The 21,575-nt window shown below is 46.7% G+C and overlaps 1 protein-coding gene across 2 annotated transcripts in view; it reads right to left on the bottom strand.

Moving 5' to 3' along the window:
* The window catches only part of SLCO2A1 (solute carrier organic anion transporter family member 2A1), a 101,647-nt gene that overhangs the window by 49,963 nt on the left and 30,109 nt on the right, over positions 1-21,575 (bottom strand). For both annotated transcript variants that reach the window (XM_019542976.1, XM_019542977.1), the window contains exon 3: positions 16,278-16,399. In XM_019542976.1, coding sequence (XP_019398521.1) covers positions 16,278-16,399 — 122 coding nt within the window. The remainder of the gene's footprint in view (positions 1-16,277; positions 16,400-21,575) is intronic.

Genomic DNA, 21,575 nt, shown 5'->3' with positions numbered 1-21,575 from the left:
GCCCCTTATTTCTACTCCAAGGCTGTCACTATGGTGCAGGATTTTCCTCTCCTCCCCTCCCCTCCCTTTACCATCCAGGTGCTTGGAGCTGAAGCGGCCAGTGTGATCCTGACATTTTGGAGCTCACTGCTGTGGGCGTCTGTGAGCAGAGTTATGAACAAGAGGAGAAACACACAAGAGATGATGCTCAGGGAAGACCGACTCATCCCAAGTTAAAATGGGCAAGGAAATCAGGCAGACTGAAGAGTGGTGTCAGAGGTTGAATGCCTTGAGACCACATGATGGGAGGTGAAGGGCAGGGGAGCATTTTTTACCCTGGAAAAAGCTGGAATTGGAATGCCACCCAAAAGGAGGAGGAAGAAATAAAATAATTCTGTGCTTTACAACACCTGCATGTTGGTGTCAGGAGCCCAGCTGGCTTTTGGACTCTTCCCCACTGTGCTTTTGATCAGCTTTGATAGGATACAGCTGCTTGCCTGAGACAGGCTCTCCCCTGCCTGCAGCACACAGGGTTTTTATTAAAATCAGAAGGTCCAATCTTGCAGAGGTATCATGTGGGGCTAATGGGGAGAGGTGCCTTCCTGGATGAGCGTGGCAGTCTCAAGAGCAATCCGGGGCAGCAGCCCAAGGTCAGAGGTGGACTGAAGGAGGAAAGGGAGCAGGAGTGGTTTGGGATAATGAGGGAGAAGATATCCACCACTGCAAAGGAGAGGGAGGTGCCCAGCTCCCATGGGGCATATGCACATGCTCTTGGACCTCTCCCTTGTCTTTCTTTGCTCTCCACGTGTCCCTTCATGTGCAGGCTGCCTGCATTTTGCTTCAGCATTTTGCTCCTGTATTCCCCCAGACTAATTTGTCTATAATCCTTCATCCTCCTCTGAAGTGTTTCTAGTGTGCCTTTCAGTCTTCAAGAGGTTTAGCTTTTAGTGCTATTATCTATATTACCACGGTGACTTCTGGCCCCAAACAAGGCTGAGGACCAGTTACACTAGGGGCTGGACACAGAGATGGTATGAGGCAGCCCACACCCTAAAGAGCTTAGCATCTCAAAAGGGAAGGCAGGAAGGGAAACGGAGGAGAAGTGATTTGACCAAGATCTCACAGCAAGTCAGTGGCAAAGTAAGGTTTCCTGTTTTTTAGGTTTGCATCCAGCCAGGAGGCCATGCTGCCTTCTGCAACAGAGCTATTGTTTTTGCACTTATTTCTCCCCCTGTCTCTCACTTTCTCTGCCCCTCTCCCCTTCCTTTACCACCATTGCTCATCATCTGTGTTTCTCTCAGCCCCCTCTAGATGAAGGTTAAAATCCTGGCCACCCCCCAGGCTAGGCATTTGGGAAGAGGGGCAGGTGATGGAGCGAATGCTTTGATCACTAGTTTTCCCCACCCACAAGGCAACGTCTGACCTGCCTTTTCCTGAAAATCAGCATGGTGACATGAACCCTTCCCCCCCACCCCCCTACACACCCTGCAGGTCCCCTGCAGCCAAGGAAGAGTGGCTGATCTCTCACATGCATGGAAAACCTCCATGCCCAGACTCAGCTACTAGTATCCACCTTTTACAACACTTTTGAAAACAAAATTTGTTTTAAATAAGAACAGATCAACTCACTTGGAGAGAAGCAGGAGCAGTGGAGGGAAAACCACTAGGGTGCCAAGATACTCAGCGCTGCTTGTAGCCGTATTACTGAACCTCTAAAAGCAGAGGGAGTCAGACCCTACGCCAGGAATTTTTTCAGAGCCTAAGGCGAGTTCCTGTTCAAGCTGCTGTATTACAGGCATAGTGAGTGAAAGGCACAACATGCACCCACACGTACCCACAAACACACTCACGCACACCCGCACAAACTGCCTCCCCAGCTCCCCTCTTAATCACCTTGATGTCTCCCTTCAGAATGGCTGCGCGATCGTGGCTGCAGGCTGTTTATACAAGCTGTTTGACTCCCTTCCAAGCCACACTTTACTTTAAAAGGTAAGCAAGCGCCCAGAGAGACTCCTTATGCACACTGCTCGCACACGCAGAGCTGCCTGGGCCGACACTGGCAGACCTGGACCTTCCCAGGCAACGGGTTCAGCAAAACCCCGCTTGTTGAATGAAGCAGAGAGGACTTTCCTTCATGCCTGTACACACCTGACAATATTTCCTCCAGGTTTCTGGTTTAAAAGGGACTGAATTGCTGGATATAAGGATAGAGTCTCCTGGCAGAATGGTACTCCTCAAAGACCTGCCCTGTGGGACTAAGATATGAAGTGGCTAGGAAGGCTGCAGGTTGCACACAGCTGCAAGGCCAAATCAGTCCCAAACAATTTGGGAGCTAGGCTAATCTTCATTTTAAATTAACAAAGATCATCCCACTCCTCACTGTGAACTGGCCCCTAGAGGGCAACATCCTTGCTCATTTAGGAGCACAGGCCTGGAAGAGCCCAGAGCCCTGCAGCCTCTATGGTATTTTGTTATCAGGACAGCACCAAGGTCTTCGTCTATGGGCTCTCTACTTTGGGCAGTAAGATTTTATCTCGTATAGAAAATAATCATCAAATGCCATTAACACATCGCTTAAAGCAGCCAATATTCAGTACATTAACAGCAAATGATACGTGCTTAAAATAGCTCATAACCAACTGGGTCAACTGTGCTGTATTCTTTTATCTTGTATCTCTCTCTGCTTATGTAAGATAACAATTTTGTTGACACTTAATAAACAATTACTAATGAAAGGCATGCCGAGACCGTGTTTTAACTACACTGGTTAGGAAATGTGGAGCATTTGGAAATAGTTTTGGAGGGAACAATCTATGGGGCTGGTGAAAAATGACCAATGAGATGGTAGTGAGGTTGGCAAACTGACAAAGCAATACCAAGGTAACCAAAAAACCTTAATAGAGCTATTGCAAATCGGCCTGAGTGAAGGTCACTGCGCTATGATGAAACAGGAGTTTCTTTTCAGTTTAGCAAAAATAAAAAGACAGATCTCCAGTCACAAAGACTGAAAAAATATAAATGCTTAAACCAACAGAGTCAGGCCTTTTCTTTGTACGTTGATTGAGAGAGGGGTATGAAGTTTATTAGCAGCTTGACTCTCTGCAATCAGGAAGAACCTTGCATGGTCACAGTTATATTTGCTATGTGGTATGTGAACAATGGGCACCATTTTGCACCCTGGGACCACAGTGTAATAACACCTGTGTCAATAGTTACTACAGTACTGGAAAGAGGAAAGATGGAGTAAGGGACGAGGGAATGAAGCCCTTCCTCTCCAGGGTCACCAAACCAGCTCCATGTAGGAATCCTGCACTCACATTCCTTAGAAGGAACGCAGTGTTAATGATTAGAGAAGCAGCCACAAAGGCTAGGGTGAGATGGCAATGGCCATTCATCATTAAAATGCACTGGGAGAGTTCATAGTCCTTTCATTATAATCTCATTCAATGAGCCATGTTAAGAGTTAGCTTTAGAAACTAATGAGGCCTACGGTTTTCCCATATAGACTCTGAAACTTTCTAAAGCCTTGGGGAGTTCTTGCACTTACCCCCCAGTTTCTTGACCTTGGCCATCCAGAAAAGAAGTGCATAATAATAAAATATCAGGTGTCAAATTAGCATGCCACAGGAAAGGGTATTGCCAATGTGGGAAGAGAGTGCAGCATCAGGCAGAGATAATGCCAGAGGTAAGAATCTAAACTATGAAAGATTTGGGAGAGGTGGACTGACTAACTAGTAACAAGGAGGTGGAAGCTTTCACAAATATGGAAGAGATTACTCCGGCTGTTCTTGTTAAGCACTGTTTACTACTATCATTATGATATTCTAGCAAGCACAAGATCAAGATCCTACTGTTCCAGGGGCTATACACTTTTGCATCCAAAATCCTAGTCTCTAGTTTCATAGTAATTTGGGGTCAGAAGGGACCTGAACAGATCATCTAGTCTGACCCCCTGCCACTGGCAGGAGCACATGCTGGGATCACATGACCCCAGGCAGGTGTTCGTCCAACCTCTTTTTGAATTTATCCAAGGTAGGAGCGAGGACCACTTCCCTAGGTAGTTGGTTCCAGATCCTAGCCACCCTACAGTGAAATAGTGCCTCCTAATCTCTAACCTGAACCTACTCTCTAGCAGCTTCTGGCCATTGTTCCCCATCACCCCAGGTGCTGCTGGGGGGAATAGGACCCTTCCTATTTGCTGCTCATCTCCCCTAATGAGTCTGTAGGCAGCCACCAAATACCCTCCATAGCCTCCGTTTGCTGAGGCTGAACAGGTTCAGGTCCCTCGGCCTCTCATCTTAGGGCCTGCCCTGTTGCCCTCCAACCAAATGGGTGGCACTCCTCTGAACTCCTCAAGGCAGGTCACATCCTTCTTAAAGTGTGGTGCCCAGAACTGGACGCAGTACTCCAACTGTGGCCTGACCAATGTCGTATAGAGGGGGAGTATCGCCTCTCTGGACCGGCTTGAGATGCATCTTTGGATCTTTGTGTAGACAGGCAGAGGTTGGCAGGGAAAACAGGGAAAGAACTGACTTGACCACTGTCACACAACAGAACCATGGACCAAACCCAAATCTGACCCCTACATCAGTGCTATACCCACTATACTACAATATCTTACCTGAAGGCACTGCTTCAAAAAAAAAAAACTTAGGTCACCTAAGATACAGGCAGAGCTGTAATAAGGTACTGGAGAGAACAAGAGAAGTAAAAGGAAGATGTGAATGTGAAAGGCAGTAAGATATCTTTGCAGAAGATTGAACCAAATGCAGCAAAAAAAGCAGGTTGCTGTGAGCAGTAATTTTTAAGTCACAGTTGACAGAATAACTTTAACAGCTCCTTAAATATCTATAAGCAAGTCCTCAAGCTAGTGCAAAGTGGTACCACTCCATTGACTTTAATGGCCTGTCCCATTTAAGACCAATTTATTCCCCTTAAGTTTTACAAGGAGGTTGCCTAAGCTATGTATGACCTTATGCAGCCTTCAAATTGTTATGAACATACAGCTGTGTCAAGGTAAGTGCTGAGGAGATCTGCTGTGGCATTGGTGCTAATTAAGTAGATGCAAAGAGCCAGGGCTTAATTCACAAAATGTAGGGAATGGCTGCGCAGGGAGCAATAAAAGAAGTGAGGATACTTAAATAACTCATCCAATTGTTCGTCTCTAACTGACGAGTGATACAATGTCATAATCTGCTTCATGACTTGGCTAAGGAGACCTAGTGGAAGGAGACACAAGAACCTTAAATAAATGGAGCGGGAAAATATTTGGAGAGGGTTTGCCTTCTTAAGAAGCTGTTTGCTCTTTTTTCAGTCTTGATTCTGCTTTTGAACTTGTCAGTTGAGCTTCAGGAAGCCACTTCAAAACTTAATGGGCTCGGCTCAGGTCTTGCACAGGTACCGAAGTGACCAGATTGCCAGGCAGCACCAAAGGTGTGAGAAATGCACCAGAATTTTTTTCACCATTTCATCATAGGTGACTTTGCTGCCTTATATTTGCTTTTGCCACCCACAGCCTTTCCACCTAGTGTTTGTGGTTTAGCAGCTCCTGGGAGGCACTTACTTACAGGGTCAAGTCTCTATTGTCCTATAGAGACTGTTCAAATCAGGCCATGCTGAATATGAACCAGGCCCTCTTTTTGCCATGTTTGTACTCTAAACAGGCATGATTGGACAAGATAAGAGGAGAGGGGAACTGAGGCCCACTTATCCTCTAGCACATGGGCCCAAACTGTAAATCTAAGGTTCCTATTTCAAATGCCTCAAAATCTAGGAGTATTCAGACTTTGACTTTTGGTTTGGGGACCACCGAGATCATTGAAGGGTGGGCCTAAACCAGCAGTTCAGAGTTGGAGGAGAAAGGGCTGTCATGGATCACGTGATATTCATCAAGGCCCTCACACAGGGAGACAATTATGCACAAGCTTGAAATAAAGAATCTAGCTGAGCATGCTAAGTGATTAGGGATGCTTTCCAGAAGTAATGCCCGAGAGCACAGATTGGAGAATGCCTGCTGGAACTAGTTTATACAGTCCCAACTCTAGTTTACGCTGGGATTGTTTAGAAGGTAAATCTACGCAGCCCTCGGCATGCATATATCTGAGGGACAGGCAGAGCCCAAGCAAAATATCTGTACCAGGTCGTGGTCTGAGGTAGGCAGTGATAAAAAGAACTATACTACAGAGCACTTGCTTATTGTAATGTGATTCAAGGGCAGAATTAAAAACAGTAGCTCTCCTCCACGCTGCAGGATAGAAATGAATTTGAACCACATTCACAACACTGGCTTTTATAAACTGGACATGTCTCTCTCTTACTTAACCAAGCAATTGCACTCCAAAGGAGAGCCAGAAGATAAGGTGCCATCCTGCCCTAGGTCCCTGCTAGAGATTACATTTATTGTGTGTTAAATTGCATGATAAATTACAACATACCACATATTCAATTCTTTTATCATGTGATAAAAGAGGCAAGCCAGCCACCAAGAGGACGGGTTTGTATCACACTTGAATTTGCACATGTAGCATGGGAATTAGAAGCTAACAACTGGTTCAGAGAGGCACAAGGTTTCAGGCAACAATTTACTTTGTCAGATGATAGGGTCTGTTCCTTGTGACAAGTGAAGTAGGTTGCTGCCTGCAAAACCTCATGCCTCTGAACTAGTCTCCAAGGTGCTGCCCTGCCTTCTGCCCGACTATGGGCTAACATGGCGAACAACCTCTGTACTCCAAAAGGAGAATGGAGCAGCAGCACCTCTTCAAAGTGCTCCAATGACCAGTTTTCAGATTTGACCACAACCCACTCTTTCGCTGTACAGTCACGCTAATGTGGTGTTAATTGATGGTGACTACTGCCAGTCTGCAGTGCAGTGGCCTATTTCATGAATTCATACCATGGTCCGCTCCATCAGACCTCACCAGGCTCTTGCTGCATGTTCAGTGCACGTAAACCAGTTTGAAAATGGCTGAAACTGGTTTTAGATAAACCTGGTTGAATGTAGTATCAGACTTAACTGAACTGGCTCAAACTGGTTTATGCAATGTCCATCCCAAGCCCCTTGCTGGTTTAAGATAAATCAGACTCCTCCAGCATCTCAGTATGCTCTCTGGGCTGAGCGGGGCTCTCTGCTCCACAGCAGGGCTGGCTCCTCCCCTCTGCTCCCTGGCTGCAGCTCTGACAAGACTGCGGGCTGCTCCCCACCTCCTCCCACCACTTCCTGCTAAGCAGGAATTCCGCTCTTCCCTCTGCCTTACTGAGGTGTCTGTGTATTATCCAGAAGACTACATGCTAGCTACGGCCCCTGCTGAATCAAGAGATGGAATCAACAGGAAGCTGGTAATGCCCCTGTGTTGTTTTCTTAATGGGGTGCTAAATACTGAGTTAGGGGTGACAAACACTGTAATCAAGTTCCTGCTGGGCTGGCTAATCAGAGCATCCTGCAGGGGCCTGACCACGCCCCACCTCAGCTCAGTGTTGTGGAAGGAAGGGAGGGCTGCTCTAGCACCTCCCAGCTTCTAGCTTGAGCCACTGCAGGCATGTCTGCCTGGTTACAAAACTGATTTAGCCTAGCCAGGTTAGACTAACCTGCAAAGATTGAATCAATTCAGGCTCAGGCTTTTTGAATGTCTGTCTCTAGCCATGGTAACTTATGCTGAATTTAGTGAAAATTTGATACCTGCATCATGCAGGTATTAAATTTGTGCCCAATTAGCTACTGTACAATAACACACATGTAGATGCCTTACTGTGCAGTAACACTGTGTGTGAACTGACTTAGGACTAACTTTAGTCCCAAGTCAGTCCATACACAGCATTAATGTACTTAAATGCATGCATGTAGAGATGCCAACCTAGTCCCACTGCAAAGTAGATTTAAACTGGCATAAATGCACATGTAGGCATGCCCAGTGTGTACCAAAACAGTCCAGTCAAGGCTTCATGTGCTTGAATTGTTTGGTCTGAAGCATCTGCCCCACCTGCACTGCTGGTGCCTCCTATTCCCAGCCTGTGCGCTCTCGCTCGGTATCTTCAGCAAACTGTTTTTGCCTGTGCTGTCTCTACTACCCTAGTAAGTTTATTTTCTTGTCATGCAGCTTAATCCTTGCACTTTTGGTGCTCTCTGAGCTCTCTTCACAATGTATCAGTGTCCCCTAGAGATTTCCTTCAAGGGAGCTTCAATTCACTTTTGTTTTCCTTGCCCCACAGACTTATGCAAACACTCCTCTTGCACACCCACAGCGCTGGTCATACCCTCGCTCTCACTATCAGCGACACTCCTCTCCCATTCTGCTCATGATAATCTTATCTACACTGACCACTCCTTGGTTATGTTTGGGCTGAGCCACCTCCCCCTCATAAAAATCTGTTTCCCCGCTCCTCGAACCTTGATCCCACTAAACTTTCCACCTCAGTTTGCACTCTGGATCTCTCCTTCTTTGACCCTTATTTTACCCCTGGGGAGAGAAGAAGGGACCAAAGCTATAAACAATATGATTAGCATCTGTTAATGCATCCCTGGGAAGTGCTGAGGCTGTACAGTGATAAGGAAGAATCTACACGGAGTAGAATAAGGGCCCAGCTCTCACAGGGATCCAGTGGAATTTGAGGTCATGACTGTTATGGTGCATCTACCACTTCTGTGACACTCCCTCCCCAACAGCCTGACTCTATTCCAAGGAATTACGATAACAAGTGGCAGAATGGAAAGCCACTTTCCTGGCAGCCAAACAATACAGTCAGGCAAATATTGCCATACTCCAGATGTACTCCCACTGGAGTCCATGGCCCTCCTTTGGGTGAACAATGCTACTTCAGAGGACTAAGGGGCACAGGTGGGAGCTGCGGTGGTTCAATACAGAGCACCATCATGCAAGAATGTCAAGAATCTTCTTGAAGGCTCCAGTTGGCAAGAAACACTCTATTATGCACTGTTTTAGATACTGTGGGCCTGATGCTTATTCACTCTGACAGTGTAAAGGGGCTTAAAGTGAGTGGAAGTAAAATTAAGCCCCTCAGAAAGGTATGAAGAAGCCAGACTCCAAATCCAAACCTGTAACTCATTCTTCCCCCCTTTTTTTTTTCAAATGAACGTCTTACACATTTATATTCAGAAAGCAACCCTCATCCTCGCACTCTTTTCCAACCAATGCATTCTCCTTCCCTCCTCCAGGCTCTTCTCAACAAGACAGCTCTAAGCATTTCTAACAAGGACCAAGCCCCTACCTTACAGAGTCCCACAAGTGCATCTTTGATGCTCTTCTACTTCCAGTCCACCCTCCTCCTGCACCGTATCTCCTACATTTTCATGGTAGCAGTTTGACCCTACCTGCATCTTTCTATGCATTTAATAATGTGTCTTCATCAGAGCTCCCTTAATTTACATGTCTGAGGAATGGAAGGGTTTCTCTTGGGCAGAACATCTCAACACACCATTTCTTTCCCTTTATGATCTTTCTTGAATTTCTTTCATGACCTTTCTTGGCATACATCCCCTTTTCCTCCCCAATATCAGCCTCAACCTCAGTGTGAACCTTGCCCTTCAATTTGCCTTCTTCTCTCACATTTCAAACATCACATGGTTTTGCTTTCTTTGTGCCCTGGAAGTATAATGCTGCCATTGTCTCTGCTCCACCGCTACTGGAATGCTACCCATGTCTCCGTCTCATCCTTCCTGGATGACTTCAGTTTCCTTTGTTATGCTTCTCTTGTCCATCAGAGGACAGCCTGGGCAGAATGCAACTGGACTTCTTTCACATACTTGTACACAGCTAGAGGAAACCAAGCTCATCACCTCTCTGTTCAAATCCTCACCCCCCAGGCTCTGGGGTTCACTTCAGGATCCAATTTATTTTTTACTCTTTTCTTTTTAGACTCTCCATGGATTCAAGCTACATCCCTACTGATTCTTTAGCTCCACCATCTTGCATCCACTTAGCTCAGGCCTCCTCTCTTCTCACTGTGTAGTCTCAATGGGTCAAGAATATGACAGCTCATGAACCTGTCCTTCCACAGCCTCAACCACCTGGATGCCCTCCTGCTTCTCCCTCTACTTTCAAAGAACCTGTCCAAGTTACTGACCATGTTATTTATAACCTCCCTCCCCTTTGCCATTGGTGGCTCTTGTGACACTGCACAGACTCATCAAAGTCAACAGTAACCACAATATCTTAAACTGAAGAAGATGCTGTAAGTACAAAACTGCCAAAAGGTTAACACAGGATCGGGACACTTCAAATGGAAGACACCTCTGCAAAAGCCATTGTCAAGTGTGGCTTAAAAGGAAGATAAGGTTATTTGGGTAAATGTGGTATCTTCTATTAAACCAACTAAATAGTTGGAAAAATTGTTCTTTGCAAGCTTTTGGGCACAGGCACCCTTCCTCAGGTATAGGGAGAGTCTGCTGGTCTTTGCCTTCTCTCTAGGATCCAAATAGATGCAACCAACCCCATCCTTTAAAAGGAAGATATAGGTGACAAGCAACTAAGTGCCCAAGTGATTAGGATGCTGACCTGGGACGTAGAAGCCTCAAGTTCTGTTTCTGGCTGTGCCACTGACCTGCTGGGCAACCTTAAGCACATCACTTACTGTCTCTTCTGCATCAACTTAGATGGTGAACTCTTCAAGGCAGAGCCTGGCCCTATGAGGCTGACCTTGGTTAGGACCTCCTGAGGCTACTGTAGTTTCAAAACACCAACAGTTAGCATCCTGAGGGATCAACTTCCACTCCCCTAAAGGGCCACAAGGAAGGTTCAGTCACCCACACACTGCAAATGTCACCCAGACTGAACATAGATATACCCCGGGACAGTTTTTCATGAAGCAGCAATAGCAACCTATGGAAATTTCCTCTAAAAGGCCTTTCCAGGACCTGCTCCCACACTATGCTGTCTGTACCAGCAGCAACACTTCCTAGTCCAGCCATAACAGGGAGAGCCAGGACATTCCACCCCCACTTCTAACCACCCTGATAACTAGCCAAGGTATTATCAGCAGCATAATGCAGATAGCTATGAGGTTAAAGCCTTGATTTTTATTTTCTACTCCATCAGCAATGGATTATTCATCTCTACACACAGAGTTTTCCCTTCCTTTGCTTCCAACTGATAACTCTCCAGGCCAACATGATGGAGCAGAAGGTGAAACCTACTTGGGGCTTCAACTGGCACAATTGTATTCCTAAACCAACAGCACAATTGAGGAGCATTAGCCCCCTCTAACTGTAATGGCACAGCATAGCAGCAAAGCCCTTCCTACCTCAAAGGGATTAGGAATGACTGGGGGGTAGGGGTAGGTCCTCTGACTGAAGATAATACAGTGCAGGGAGCGAGGGGATGGGAGGAACTCTACTGTAAAAATCCGGGCTTGTTATTTTTGGAAGCAATCTTGCAGAAGGCACTTTGAAAACACTTCCTTGTATAATAAGTAGGAACCTCCTTCCTGGCATCTAGAGCGCACTGTGACTTGAAAATGCGGTCGCATTGGAATTACAGCCGAGATCAGCAGCTGTCAGTGCTTATAGCCAGGCAGACACTGCTTATTAAGCTAAGTCTTGATCTTGGAATACTCTCCGTGTAGGCAGGTGCCAGATGCATCCTCCCAGCAGCAGGTGCGGGATGGATGCCTTATTTGACTCATTGTTAGCAGTGCAAAGGATTGATCTTATAAAAATGAGGAGTATAGTACCCTATAAACCAGAGGATTTATGCTGCAAAGCAAACTGTTGCTCTTTAGGTTTGGGATGAAGATTATTGTGCCATCACTGCTTCCCAGCTTGCACTTGCAGGCATTCCTGTCTGGTGTTTCAGTTCTTCTTTGGATGGATGGAGGGTTTTGGCGATTTCTGGCCACCACTGTTCAATCCAAGGGTGATCATTTCTTACCACAAGCCTCTATCCCATCCACCTGCCTCTATCAGCAGGGAAAGAATTCCAGTAGTGCTACTTAGCTAGGGCACTTGTAGGGAATACATTTAAAAAATAAAAAATAAATGTAAAAAAACCCTTCACATCCCCTCTAGCTGGCTTGCCTTTCCCCAGCTCCCTATATCCTGCCCTCCTACGTCCTCCAAGGTGACATTCATCCCTGCCATCAGGCTGGCAGCAAGCAGGGGTTACATGCTTTAGAGTAGGTTTAGTAGTACCTCAGTCCGTTTTGCATGCAACCACTTGATTGGAAATACACTGGAAATTCTGGCTCCTGGTCCCTTCTTTGCTCAGCTGCACTTTGATATCAACAGCGCACTGACAGCAAGCACCGACCAAACTTGTCTAAGACTGCTTCAACAGCCCACAACAGGTAGTTAAGACAAGGATGTGATAGCACTCCTTTACATCTTGCTTGCCTTTGAGAGGCAGCCTGGTCCAAGATTAACTTCTTAACTTTGGTTTAGGGACCTCACCTTCCATGATTTAAACCTCACGGATATCAGAAGACAATGGAGACGGACAGATGAAAAATGCAGGTGAGAGGGGAGAAGCAAGGCCTTCAGGTCTAATCATCTTTTGATATCTGAGATTTTTTTGTAGACTATAATTTGATTTAGGCTCCTTTTGGGCCACTCAGCAGCAGAATGGCTGAACTTTCTGTGTCAAATTAATAGCACTAACAATATTTTCTACTGAATCCCATGGCTTCTCTGGCACTTCTTCCTTTTCAGGCACAAATGGGGAGGGTTGTCCTTTTGAGAGGATGGGACGGGACAGAATTTGGGAATGGAAGGAAGTACTTTTATCATGGTGGAAAGGCCTTCACAGAGAAGTTTTTTAAACATTTCCTAAAGCTGGTCACAGTCCCTTGGTCTCCCTGCAAGGATGTTCCAAGGAAGATCCCCTCCATCTACAGTGCTTTATCCCAATATCTCACATATTGCACCCTGAGCTCTAGGGTCTGCACAGTCCCAGGAGGAGAGGAGCTGTCAGTGTAGCGCATAGACTAACATCTTTGCTGTAACTGGACTTGAGGATTAGAATGGCTTTAACAGCATGAAAATTGGAACAAAGACCTTAAATCAGAATGGGAGGTGACAGGAGAGGGACTTGAGCACAGACTTAATGTGCTCATGGTGGCTTGAGCTACAGGAAGGGCCGATGGCCACTTTCAGTACCAGTGGGGTCCTGTGCATTATCTTCATGCTCTGCTTCAGAACAGGTGACACCTGCAGGGAACGTGCATGTCCCAGTCCTCATTCAGGAGGAAAAGAACAGGTTTTATAGGAAACTGGAAGTAAAACCAGCCACTTGGGGGGACTTAAGTTGCCTGAGCAACTTGGATGAGCAAGGTCTCAAACAAAATCAAACGTCAATTGTACAAAGTGCCACTGGCAGCAGGTGCCTCAGACTTCAATGTGAATGCAGCGTTGTGGTGCTGAGATTACTGCATAGTCCTAGGAAGATGCATGAGATTTGGGGAAACTTCAGTGAGAACAGTGTAAATCCAATCAAAATATTGTGTCTGCTCTAAGAGGGGTTGTTCTGCTTTTGTTTCAACTATAAGAGAAGTGTTGGGACTAAGGGGTCTTTTAAAGGCTCCAGGTATTTTTTCTTGCCTCCCTGTGGGTGTATATACTCCATTAGTAAGCATTAAAAGGACTTGTATGTTCCGCCTGATGCAAATGTAAGCCTTGGGACAGATTCTGCTGTTCATTAAACCAACACAAACCAGACCTGAGGAAGGGCACTTTGTGCTCAAAAGCTTGTCTAACATCTCTCTCAACAGAGTTGGCCCGGTAAGAGGTATCACCAAACAAAATCTTTGCCCCTCATATTTTCAGGAACTTCACAGCTACAAGAATTACCAATGTCCTACTACAACCTCTGCAAAGGTAACTTAAAATCCCCATTTTTACTCCTTCAGCCTAGAGCTGGCTGGACCAGGAGTTGGTACAAGTTGGAGCAACTTGAAAACTACTCTGTTCCAGCAGCCCATAATACACTTGACACACTTTAAGGCCAGAAGCCTAATAAAACGATTATTTAGTCTGATCTTCTGTATGTCACATTATGGCAGCCAGAAACCAGTAGGTATCAAGAGGTCCTTTCATACATTTTAGAGCAGCTGGAGAGAAGAGGACTTAGGAATGTGATACCAATGCACCCCTGGAGAAGTTTGCTCTAGTGATGGGACCCTCCCATAACCGCTTACGTGGATGGGCTTTTGTCTTAGCAGATACCCCGATGCATCTGAAAGAACAGGGCTATGGGGGAATTACAGTGAATTTATATTAGCACTGCTGTGACAAACTAATCAACAATATTTAGCAGCTGCTGCTTGACAGCAAGTAAGTTTGGGAGCTTGAGGCTTGGAACAGATGTTGCGCACGTTCCTGGACAAGTTGTGCCTGAGTTTTCCAAGAAGGGCTATATCCCAGGATTGTCACATACCCATATCACCCATATCAGGGTTTAATGAGCAGCTGAATGTACTGCCACTTTTCAGCGTTCGATTCAAGGATACAACCCTGGGATAACTATTCAGATGCACTTTGTGATGTTCCAGGAGAAACTGTTAGGAATTTTTAACCCTTGAACCTTTTTAGGATTTATCCCTGGACTAGATACATGGATGTCTGAATGATCACACTTTGTCCCAAGATAAAATGGTACATGCCGGGACAAACGTGATGTCAGTTTGTAGCCTGAGAGGGTGTGAGGAGTGAATGAGAGGCGTTCACTCCTTAGACTAAAAGGAACAAAATGATTAAAGATGAAACTTGGATAAATGTGCCTCCTGGCTCAGTGCCTGGTCGAGCCCCAGGCATTTGTACCCTGCTCAGGCTCTTTAATAAATTTTCAGTTTATACTGGACATGCAGACAAACTCTCCCTTACAGCAGTCCTAACAGGTAGTACACAGATACGTATTTATACGAAGCCAGTGGGCAATCACCTTCTGTCTTTCCAGCAGTGCCGGCTGCTGTCAGCCTGCAGAAATACAGGTAGGGGCCAATAGCAAGTCTCCCTTACTTGGCATCTTGCATGGTCAGCAACACAAGAAAGTCAAGTGTTTCACGGGGTGACGGAAAGCCGTTCCCTACTCTGTCCACTCCACCCTGTCACCCCAATGTCCTGGCAGCTGCCACATATAGATAAGTGTATGCTGACACATATGTGCACACGCATCTATTCCCCTAGTGATTCACAGTGTGCCTAGGTATGCTATGGTCTCTCACAAGAGTTGCCTGCACATCAGTGGAAGAACTCAGACGTGCATCTGGGAGGTAGGATTTCTTTCCAAAAACGCTTCACGTGACAAGTTTTGGAACTGCATCTTTCAACAGTTCTCAAGAAATCATTGGCAGCTTTCTAAGGCTGTGTCTTTGGAGAGTGAAAAATGTCTTCAAGGAAGTTCTAAGTAGCAAAAAAGTGCAAGGTCAGATCCTCGCCTGATGCAAATCAGCATCGCTATAATGACATCTGCCACAGTGTTTACACCAGCTCAGGGTCTGGAGCAAAAAAATGCACTAAGGTATGAGGAGAGGAGAGAGAAAGGAAAAAAAAAAGGTGTGCTTTCTTAAAAGGTGAAAGTGAATGTGTTTTAAAATGATAGCGTAACAACCCCACTTCCCCAGGTAGATTTCTATAAAAGGATGAAAAGACCAACAGAGCCTGCAAAAGTTTTACATTTAACAGGCATTAGCTAGTTGAGGTAAACTCTAAGCACTCTCTATCCTGGGATTTAAAACATATTAAGTGGTTACACTTTAAAAAAAAATTACACATCTGCTGTAAACGTGCTCTGCTAGGCAAGGGTGCAGGTGAACCACCTCTTCACTGACAGCAGGAAGAACCAACCCAGCAGAGAAAAGCTCTCAATGCTTAACTCTGTCATTCATGCCCAAAGTTACCTGTGCAGAGATTTTTCAAAGCCGATCAATACTATTATAAAGGCAGTGTTTTCTTTCCACGCCACAGGAGGGTCAATCATTTCCTTGCACAATGTGTGCTAAACAATATAGACCAGAGCAGATCCTCAGCTGGTGGTGAGAAGCAGGTCCTATGTGTGCATGCCTCCCGCTGTCCATACCAATCTCTTCAACAAGCACACACAGTAGCCTATGCTGTTGGTAGACGTGCCAGAAGCAGACAAGCCTCCGTATCTAAATGCTTTGACATGCCATGCAAGTTGCTTAGCTGTGGTGTGACTTAACGCTGTGCGACAAGAGGACCAGAGAGCATGAAATGCTGCACTTAACAAACACACTTGTTCTCCGAGCTGAACCTAGGAGCAGTGTTGCTGTCTCTCCCAAGCACCAAAGAGCAAAAGGCAATGTACAGCCTCCGGGAGGGAAGTTTAGCTCCTTACCTTGATATTGCACAGGATGTTCCGGTAACAGGTGCGAGAGCCTTGGGGGCTGCTGCTGCTGCCTTGACCTTTGTTGTTTTCAGGCTGAGCTCCCATGGCTTGATCAGCAACCCTGTTGGAGGCTAATGCATACACTTAGTTAGTTCCTTTCTCCTGCCCCCAACTTCCCAGCGAACGTGAAGCGTGCTGCAATGCTGAAGCACTGAGCTGTCTGGATGCTTCCAAGAAAGTTAGTGATATAAACCTCTCTCCCCGCTTTCCTTCCTCCAGCTTGGAGTCTAGTAAATCAGTACTGAAAGCTGTCCAAGCCCACGAGACTTAGTGAGTGAGGGAGCATGAGCTTGTGAAGTTTTTATAAGTCTGTTCTCTGGAGTGATGATGAAACTTCATTTCTCCTCCCTCTTTTCTTTTGTGTCGAGAGGGAACTTTAAAGACACAGAGAGCGGCTGTGAAGCTCACGCTGCCCCTCCAAGCAGGTATGTCTCATGGTCTGTCCTCTCTGATGCTGCAGCTGCAGGTCCCCTCCCCAGCAGACTACAAGAGTTATAAAGGATATAGAGGACAATAAAGGAGATAATGTCTGTCTTTATATGTATACAAGTAAATATAGCCCTCTTGGCTAAAACATATCCACCCCAAGAAGGATATTTGCAGCCCCAAATGATCCTCTTCTCTCTCTCAAACAATCCCCTTCTCCATGCAGGAGATTCCTGTGAAAGGCTAAAAAGAGCAATAGACCTCGCAGAAGTACATTAAGGGCTTTACTATTCCCAGTGTAGTCTGTATGGAAGACACTGATATGATGCAGTGACAGCCAACACGACAGAGCCACACAGAGAAGGAGCCAAGTTCAGGCTTTCCCCAGGGAAAAAGTACAGATGTGTGTATGGCAGACTGCATTTACATTAACCTGCATTTGGGATTTCCAGCACAAGGAAGGATCTTTTGGACACAGCTCATGAGAGAGAGGAAGAATTCCCTGCCCCGGAGCGCTGGGAGGTACGCAGCCTGCAGAGCTCCAGCACACCCTGCTTCTATGCGCTTGGAAAAAAACCTGCCTTTGGGAAGTTCCTGGGATCTGGCTTTTTCCAAGAGCGTGCTGGGCTTATGTTTGCATGGAGAATTGATTTGTATGAACAGCTTTGTGCAGAGAGAGAGAAGTGACAGGCAGGAGGAGGAGAGCAGGCTCACGTCTCCTGAAGGGGAGGAGCCCATGCCAGGTCTCAAGCTGAACATTGCCTCAGCTGTGTCAGCCCCTAGCAGAGGACACCTAAGGCATCCTGCTGTGTGCGGTCACGTGGGGGCAGAGGAACCCCTGGGAAGCAGATTGCTGATGGACGTTTTCCTAGGATACCTTTGCACTGAACACGCCACTTGTCCATTCAGGAAACCACTGCTTCCCAAGGGCTGTGCTGCTCAGGGTCTGGTCTTAGGGACACTTATAGGCTGCTTTGTGTCCCTAACACAGAGTGCCCACTCCTCTGGATCCCTCTGCCCATGGTGCAGCCACCCAAAAAATCAGTGAGGCTGCGGGAGAAGCCTCCCTGTACATCAAAGTTTAGATATACACTACCTCCCCCAGCCAGGCTTGCTGACAAAATAAGCCCTGTGCCCTTGGACACACCAGATGGGCCCTCTGGCAAAGAAGACTGCCCAGGAATGGCTTCAAGCGTCTTGGAGTGCATTTGAGGCTGCAGAGAAGATGGCTCAGCCTCTTGCAAGGCCAAGGGGAAGGGCTCGTTTTGTTGGCAGCAACGCTAAGGTCAGGAGCAGGGCCATGTTGACGTGCCCAATGCATAGCTTGACACAGGGTAGTCAGTGCTGGTAGCAGAGCTGAGCAAATAGGTCCTGTGAAACAATTTGAGTGGCTAGCTGGGGCTCTGTTTCACACAGTGAGCCTCCAAACTGCTACAAGAGATCAGAGATGATGAGACAGTTCAGCAGGGGTCAGAAGGAAACATGGCATGTATCCACCTAACCAGAATGCCCCGAATTTCTAACAGTAAATGCCAAGGCACTAAGAAGCACAGCTTTGAAAAAGCCATAAATCCTACCAAACCTGGCCTTAAGGGACCTAACTAATTAATGGGATGACAGCAATTCATCAAGTCTGTGGAGCGGGGACAGGGAAGGAGTCTGACGCTTTCCTTTGAAGCACGTGGTGCCGGCTCACACGCACGGACATGGAGTACTGGCTTAGACTGCGAGTCCCATGTCCTCTGCTTGGAAACTGCCCATAAGCAGATGCTGAGTGCTCCACATTTATCCATTTCTACCATTCACTGGTATCAATGAGCTGCGACTGGTCAGATGGGTCACAATGGCATGGTTTCCATTTCCTGTTGGGAAGAGCATGCTAGCACACCTAATACAAATGCTGACATTTTCTTCTCGTAAGGGTTGGTCAATAAACCCTGGATCTCTGATGTTTGCAGAAAGCACAAGGGAGGGCAGGCTGAGTGCAGTCAATGCTGCTTCATTTAAAAATGCAACATCAAGCCATACAGCATCTTTTTGTGGCACCTGGCCAATGCCAGTGACAGAACTGCAAACTGAGCTACTGTGAGTGCCCGGACATAGGGCGAAAGGCCTCTCACCTGGAGATGCTTTGCATGGTGCGGAGCAATGAGACACGACTCTGGGTAGGAGATGCAGACATTTGAAGCCATTTTAACGGGCAGCAGCTCTTACATTCTAATTCTTGGACGTGGGCCAGCTGAGAGCATCGCGTACATAGCAAAACCGCTGCAATGGACTTTAGCAATGGAGGAAGCACTTTTGCTACATTCCCGGCTTGTCCATGTGCAGCAATGAGACCACAATAGCTACTGCCTATTTGAAATGTTCCTTTCCTGAAACAGCTCCAAATGTACACGTGTCTGTGCTCCTTTAGAAAATGACTTGCTGGACCTCAATTTAAGACTGAGCAGTTACAGCTGGAAAAGGGGCCTAAAAGCCTGTCCCCAAGGCTTGTGAGTGATTTGACAGAAGGGCTTTAAAGATAAAATAACATAAATAAAAACCAAACCAAACCCACTTGCATGTCCCTTTTTCCTTGCCACTTGAAGGTGCTAACTGAAGCAAGCAGGTTGCCAGACCTGGGGGCCTGCCACTGTCCTCCCTTAAATGCTTCAGCTCATTCATCATCCCTTTCCCATGAAGTGCCAAGCTGCGGCTTCCCTCAATTCTTAGGAAGGCTGCAGATGAATTTGTGGCTACATGAGCTCATCTGGAGAAGAGGAGCTATCTGTATGATCAGAGTCTTAAAAGGCAAGCCATTTGAAGAAAGGCTGAGGGATCTGGGACTCTTCAGCCTGAGAAAATAGGCTGAGAGGGGTCCTGGTAGCAGCTACACTAGGGGAGTAATCAAGGGCTCAGTGAGCAACTGTTCACCAGGGCACCTGAGGGGAAAGCCAGGAGTAATGGCCACAAACTCCTGGAAGATTGAGTCAGGCTCAACGTTAGGAAAAACTCCTTCACAGTCACGGTGTCCAGACTGGGGAATAAGCTCCCTCCAAAGGTGGTGCAATCACCTACTCTGAAAATCTTCAAGAGGAAACTATACAGTCATCTTGCTGGCATCACCTGACCCCCAGTTATCTTCCCTGCTTCGTGCAGGGGGCTGGACCTGATGATCTCTGGAGGTCCCTTCCGGCCTCACAGTCTATGAATCTATGGAGGTGCAGCAACAACCAGGATGGGGAAGAGGGCACTGGGACCAGCATGTGCTCTCCGCAGGTCATCTGCCTATCTGAAAGCAGCTTCTTTCTCTCTTGAACTGCTCCTAGTATCATATATGGCCACGAGAGGGCACATTTCAATAACAGCAAAAATTACATGGACGTGGTGCTATTGTGCAGCAGAGGACGCAGGACCCCGGTGTTCTCAGCCTGGCCCTAACACTAATCCCTTGGCTGGCCATAAACAAATCATTTACCCTTCCTGCCATCATTTTCCCAGCCATAAACAAGAGGTCATAGTGATTTACCAGGCTGAGTCGGACCAAACAAGTAATATCTGCAGCACTCTGCCCCAGAGTGAGTGACCACATGAGCCTAGGGCACCAGAGGCTTCAGCACAATACCTGCGAGATTCCTTAAACATCTGCCCCTTAGGACAGACCTTGCATGTGCTGCACTGAGTGGAATAGGTGGCAAGATAAAGTTTCCATCTCCTGCCACTCCTCCAAATACACTCCATGTGGGTCTGGCCTGGAGGGAACGTGTCTTCTATCCTATAACAAGATGAAGCAACTCCATGAATTAGCTAACCTGCTCTTTAAAGCTGCATCACTGCAACAGGTACAAGGCAGAGCCCTTTTATAATTGCAATGTCCATACAGCAGCTGTTTCAGCCAATAGCTTCATGCCTTGCTCACAATTTCACTTGCATTCTCATGGACTGAGCTGGTGAAAACATACTCCAAAGAGTACACACATAGCACCTGACAAAACATTTATTGCATAACAGGTGGGCAGGACGCAGGGCAGAAATACCTCTTTGCAATGACAGCCTAAAGCCATTCACTACTGCCAAATTCCTTGCCACTGGACCGGGGTTCCCTCGACTCACATGCACTTCTATATAGGATAATGAGGGGTAATGCTAGACCTCAGGTTCTCCCTCACCTTCACTTGTGCTTGTGCCAAGCAACCCTGAAGTGGTTAAGTGTCTACAAGAGGAAGCAGAAGAAGTTCAGCATGTCAAAGGCTTGTCCCTATTTTAAATGCATCATTGCTTAGCAAATGCTCCCATCGCATCGTGGAACTCAATGTCCTTAGACAGATGCCAGAGGGTTTGTACTCAGGGAGGGGGCAGTGCAGTGAAGATGTGTAGCCAGAATCCACCCAGTCTTTCCTCAAAAGAAGGCCAGGATGAGAGGGCCACAAATAAGAGCCCACCTACCCATTCAGGGAGCTGGAAACAGGAAGGGACGGACAAGCAGCTTCCCCTTTCACAGAGTACTAGTAGGGTTTGATCTGTGGACACTCAGAACCATGGTCCTTCCCTGATGCCCAGGCTTACACAAACCTTTTCCATGACACAGGGACTGTGCAGGCATGCCCTATGCAACCAGCTCGCTGCCTACGTGGTCTTTACGAGGGACCAAGCGGTGCAGACGGCCTTGTTCCAACCTCCTACAACTTGGTGCCTTGTGTTCAGAAAGCTTTAACCATGTGACATGGGTTTGGCTGCCTTGTTACATATTCCAGCACTCAACAAAGCAAAATGTGAACCCACAGGACAAGTCTTCTCAGGAGATGGCCATGAAGCTACCATCCAGAAAGCATCTATACT

Source organism: Crocodylus porosus, unplaced genomic scaffold, assembly GCF_001723895.1.
Source record: "Crocodylus porosus isolate Cpor-Errol unplaced genomic scaffold, CroPor_comp1, whole genome shotgun sequence".
Lineage (NCBI taxonomy): Eukaryota > Metazoa > Chordata > Crocodylia > Crocodylidae > Crocodylus > Crocodylus porosus.
The sequence above is the reverse complement of the archived record's forward strand: the minus strand, read 5'-3'. Positions and strand labels throughout refer to the sequence as shown.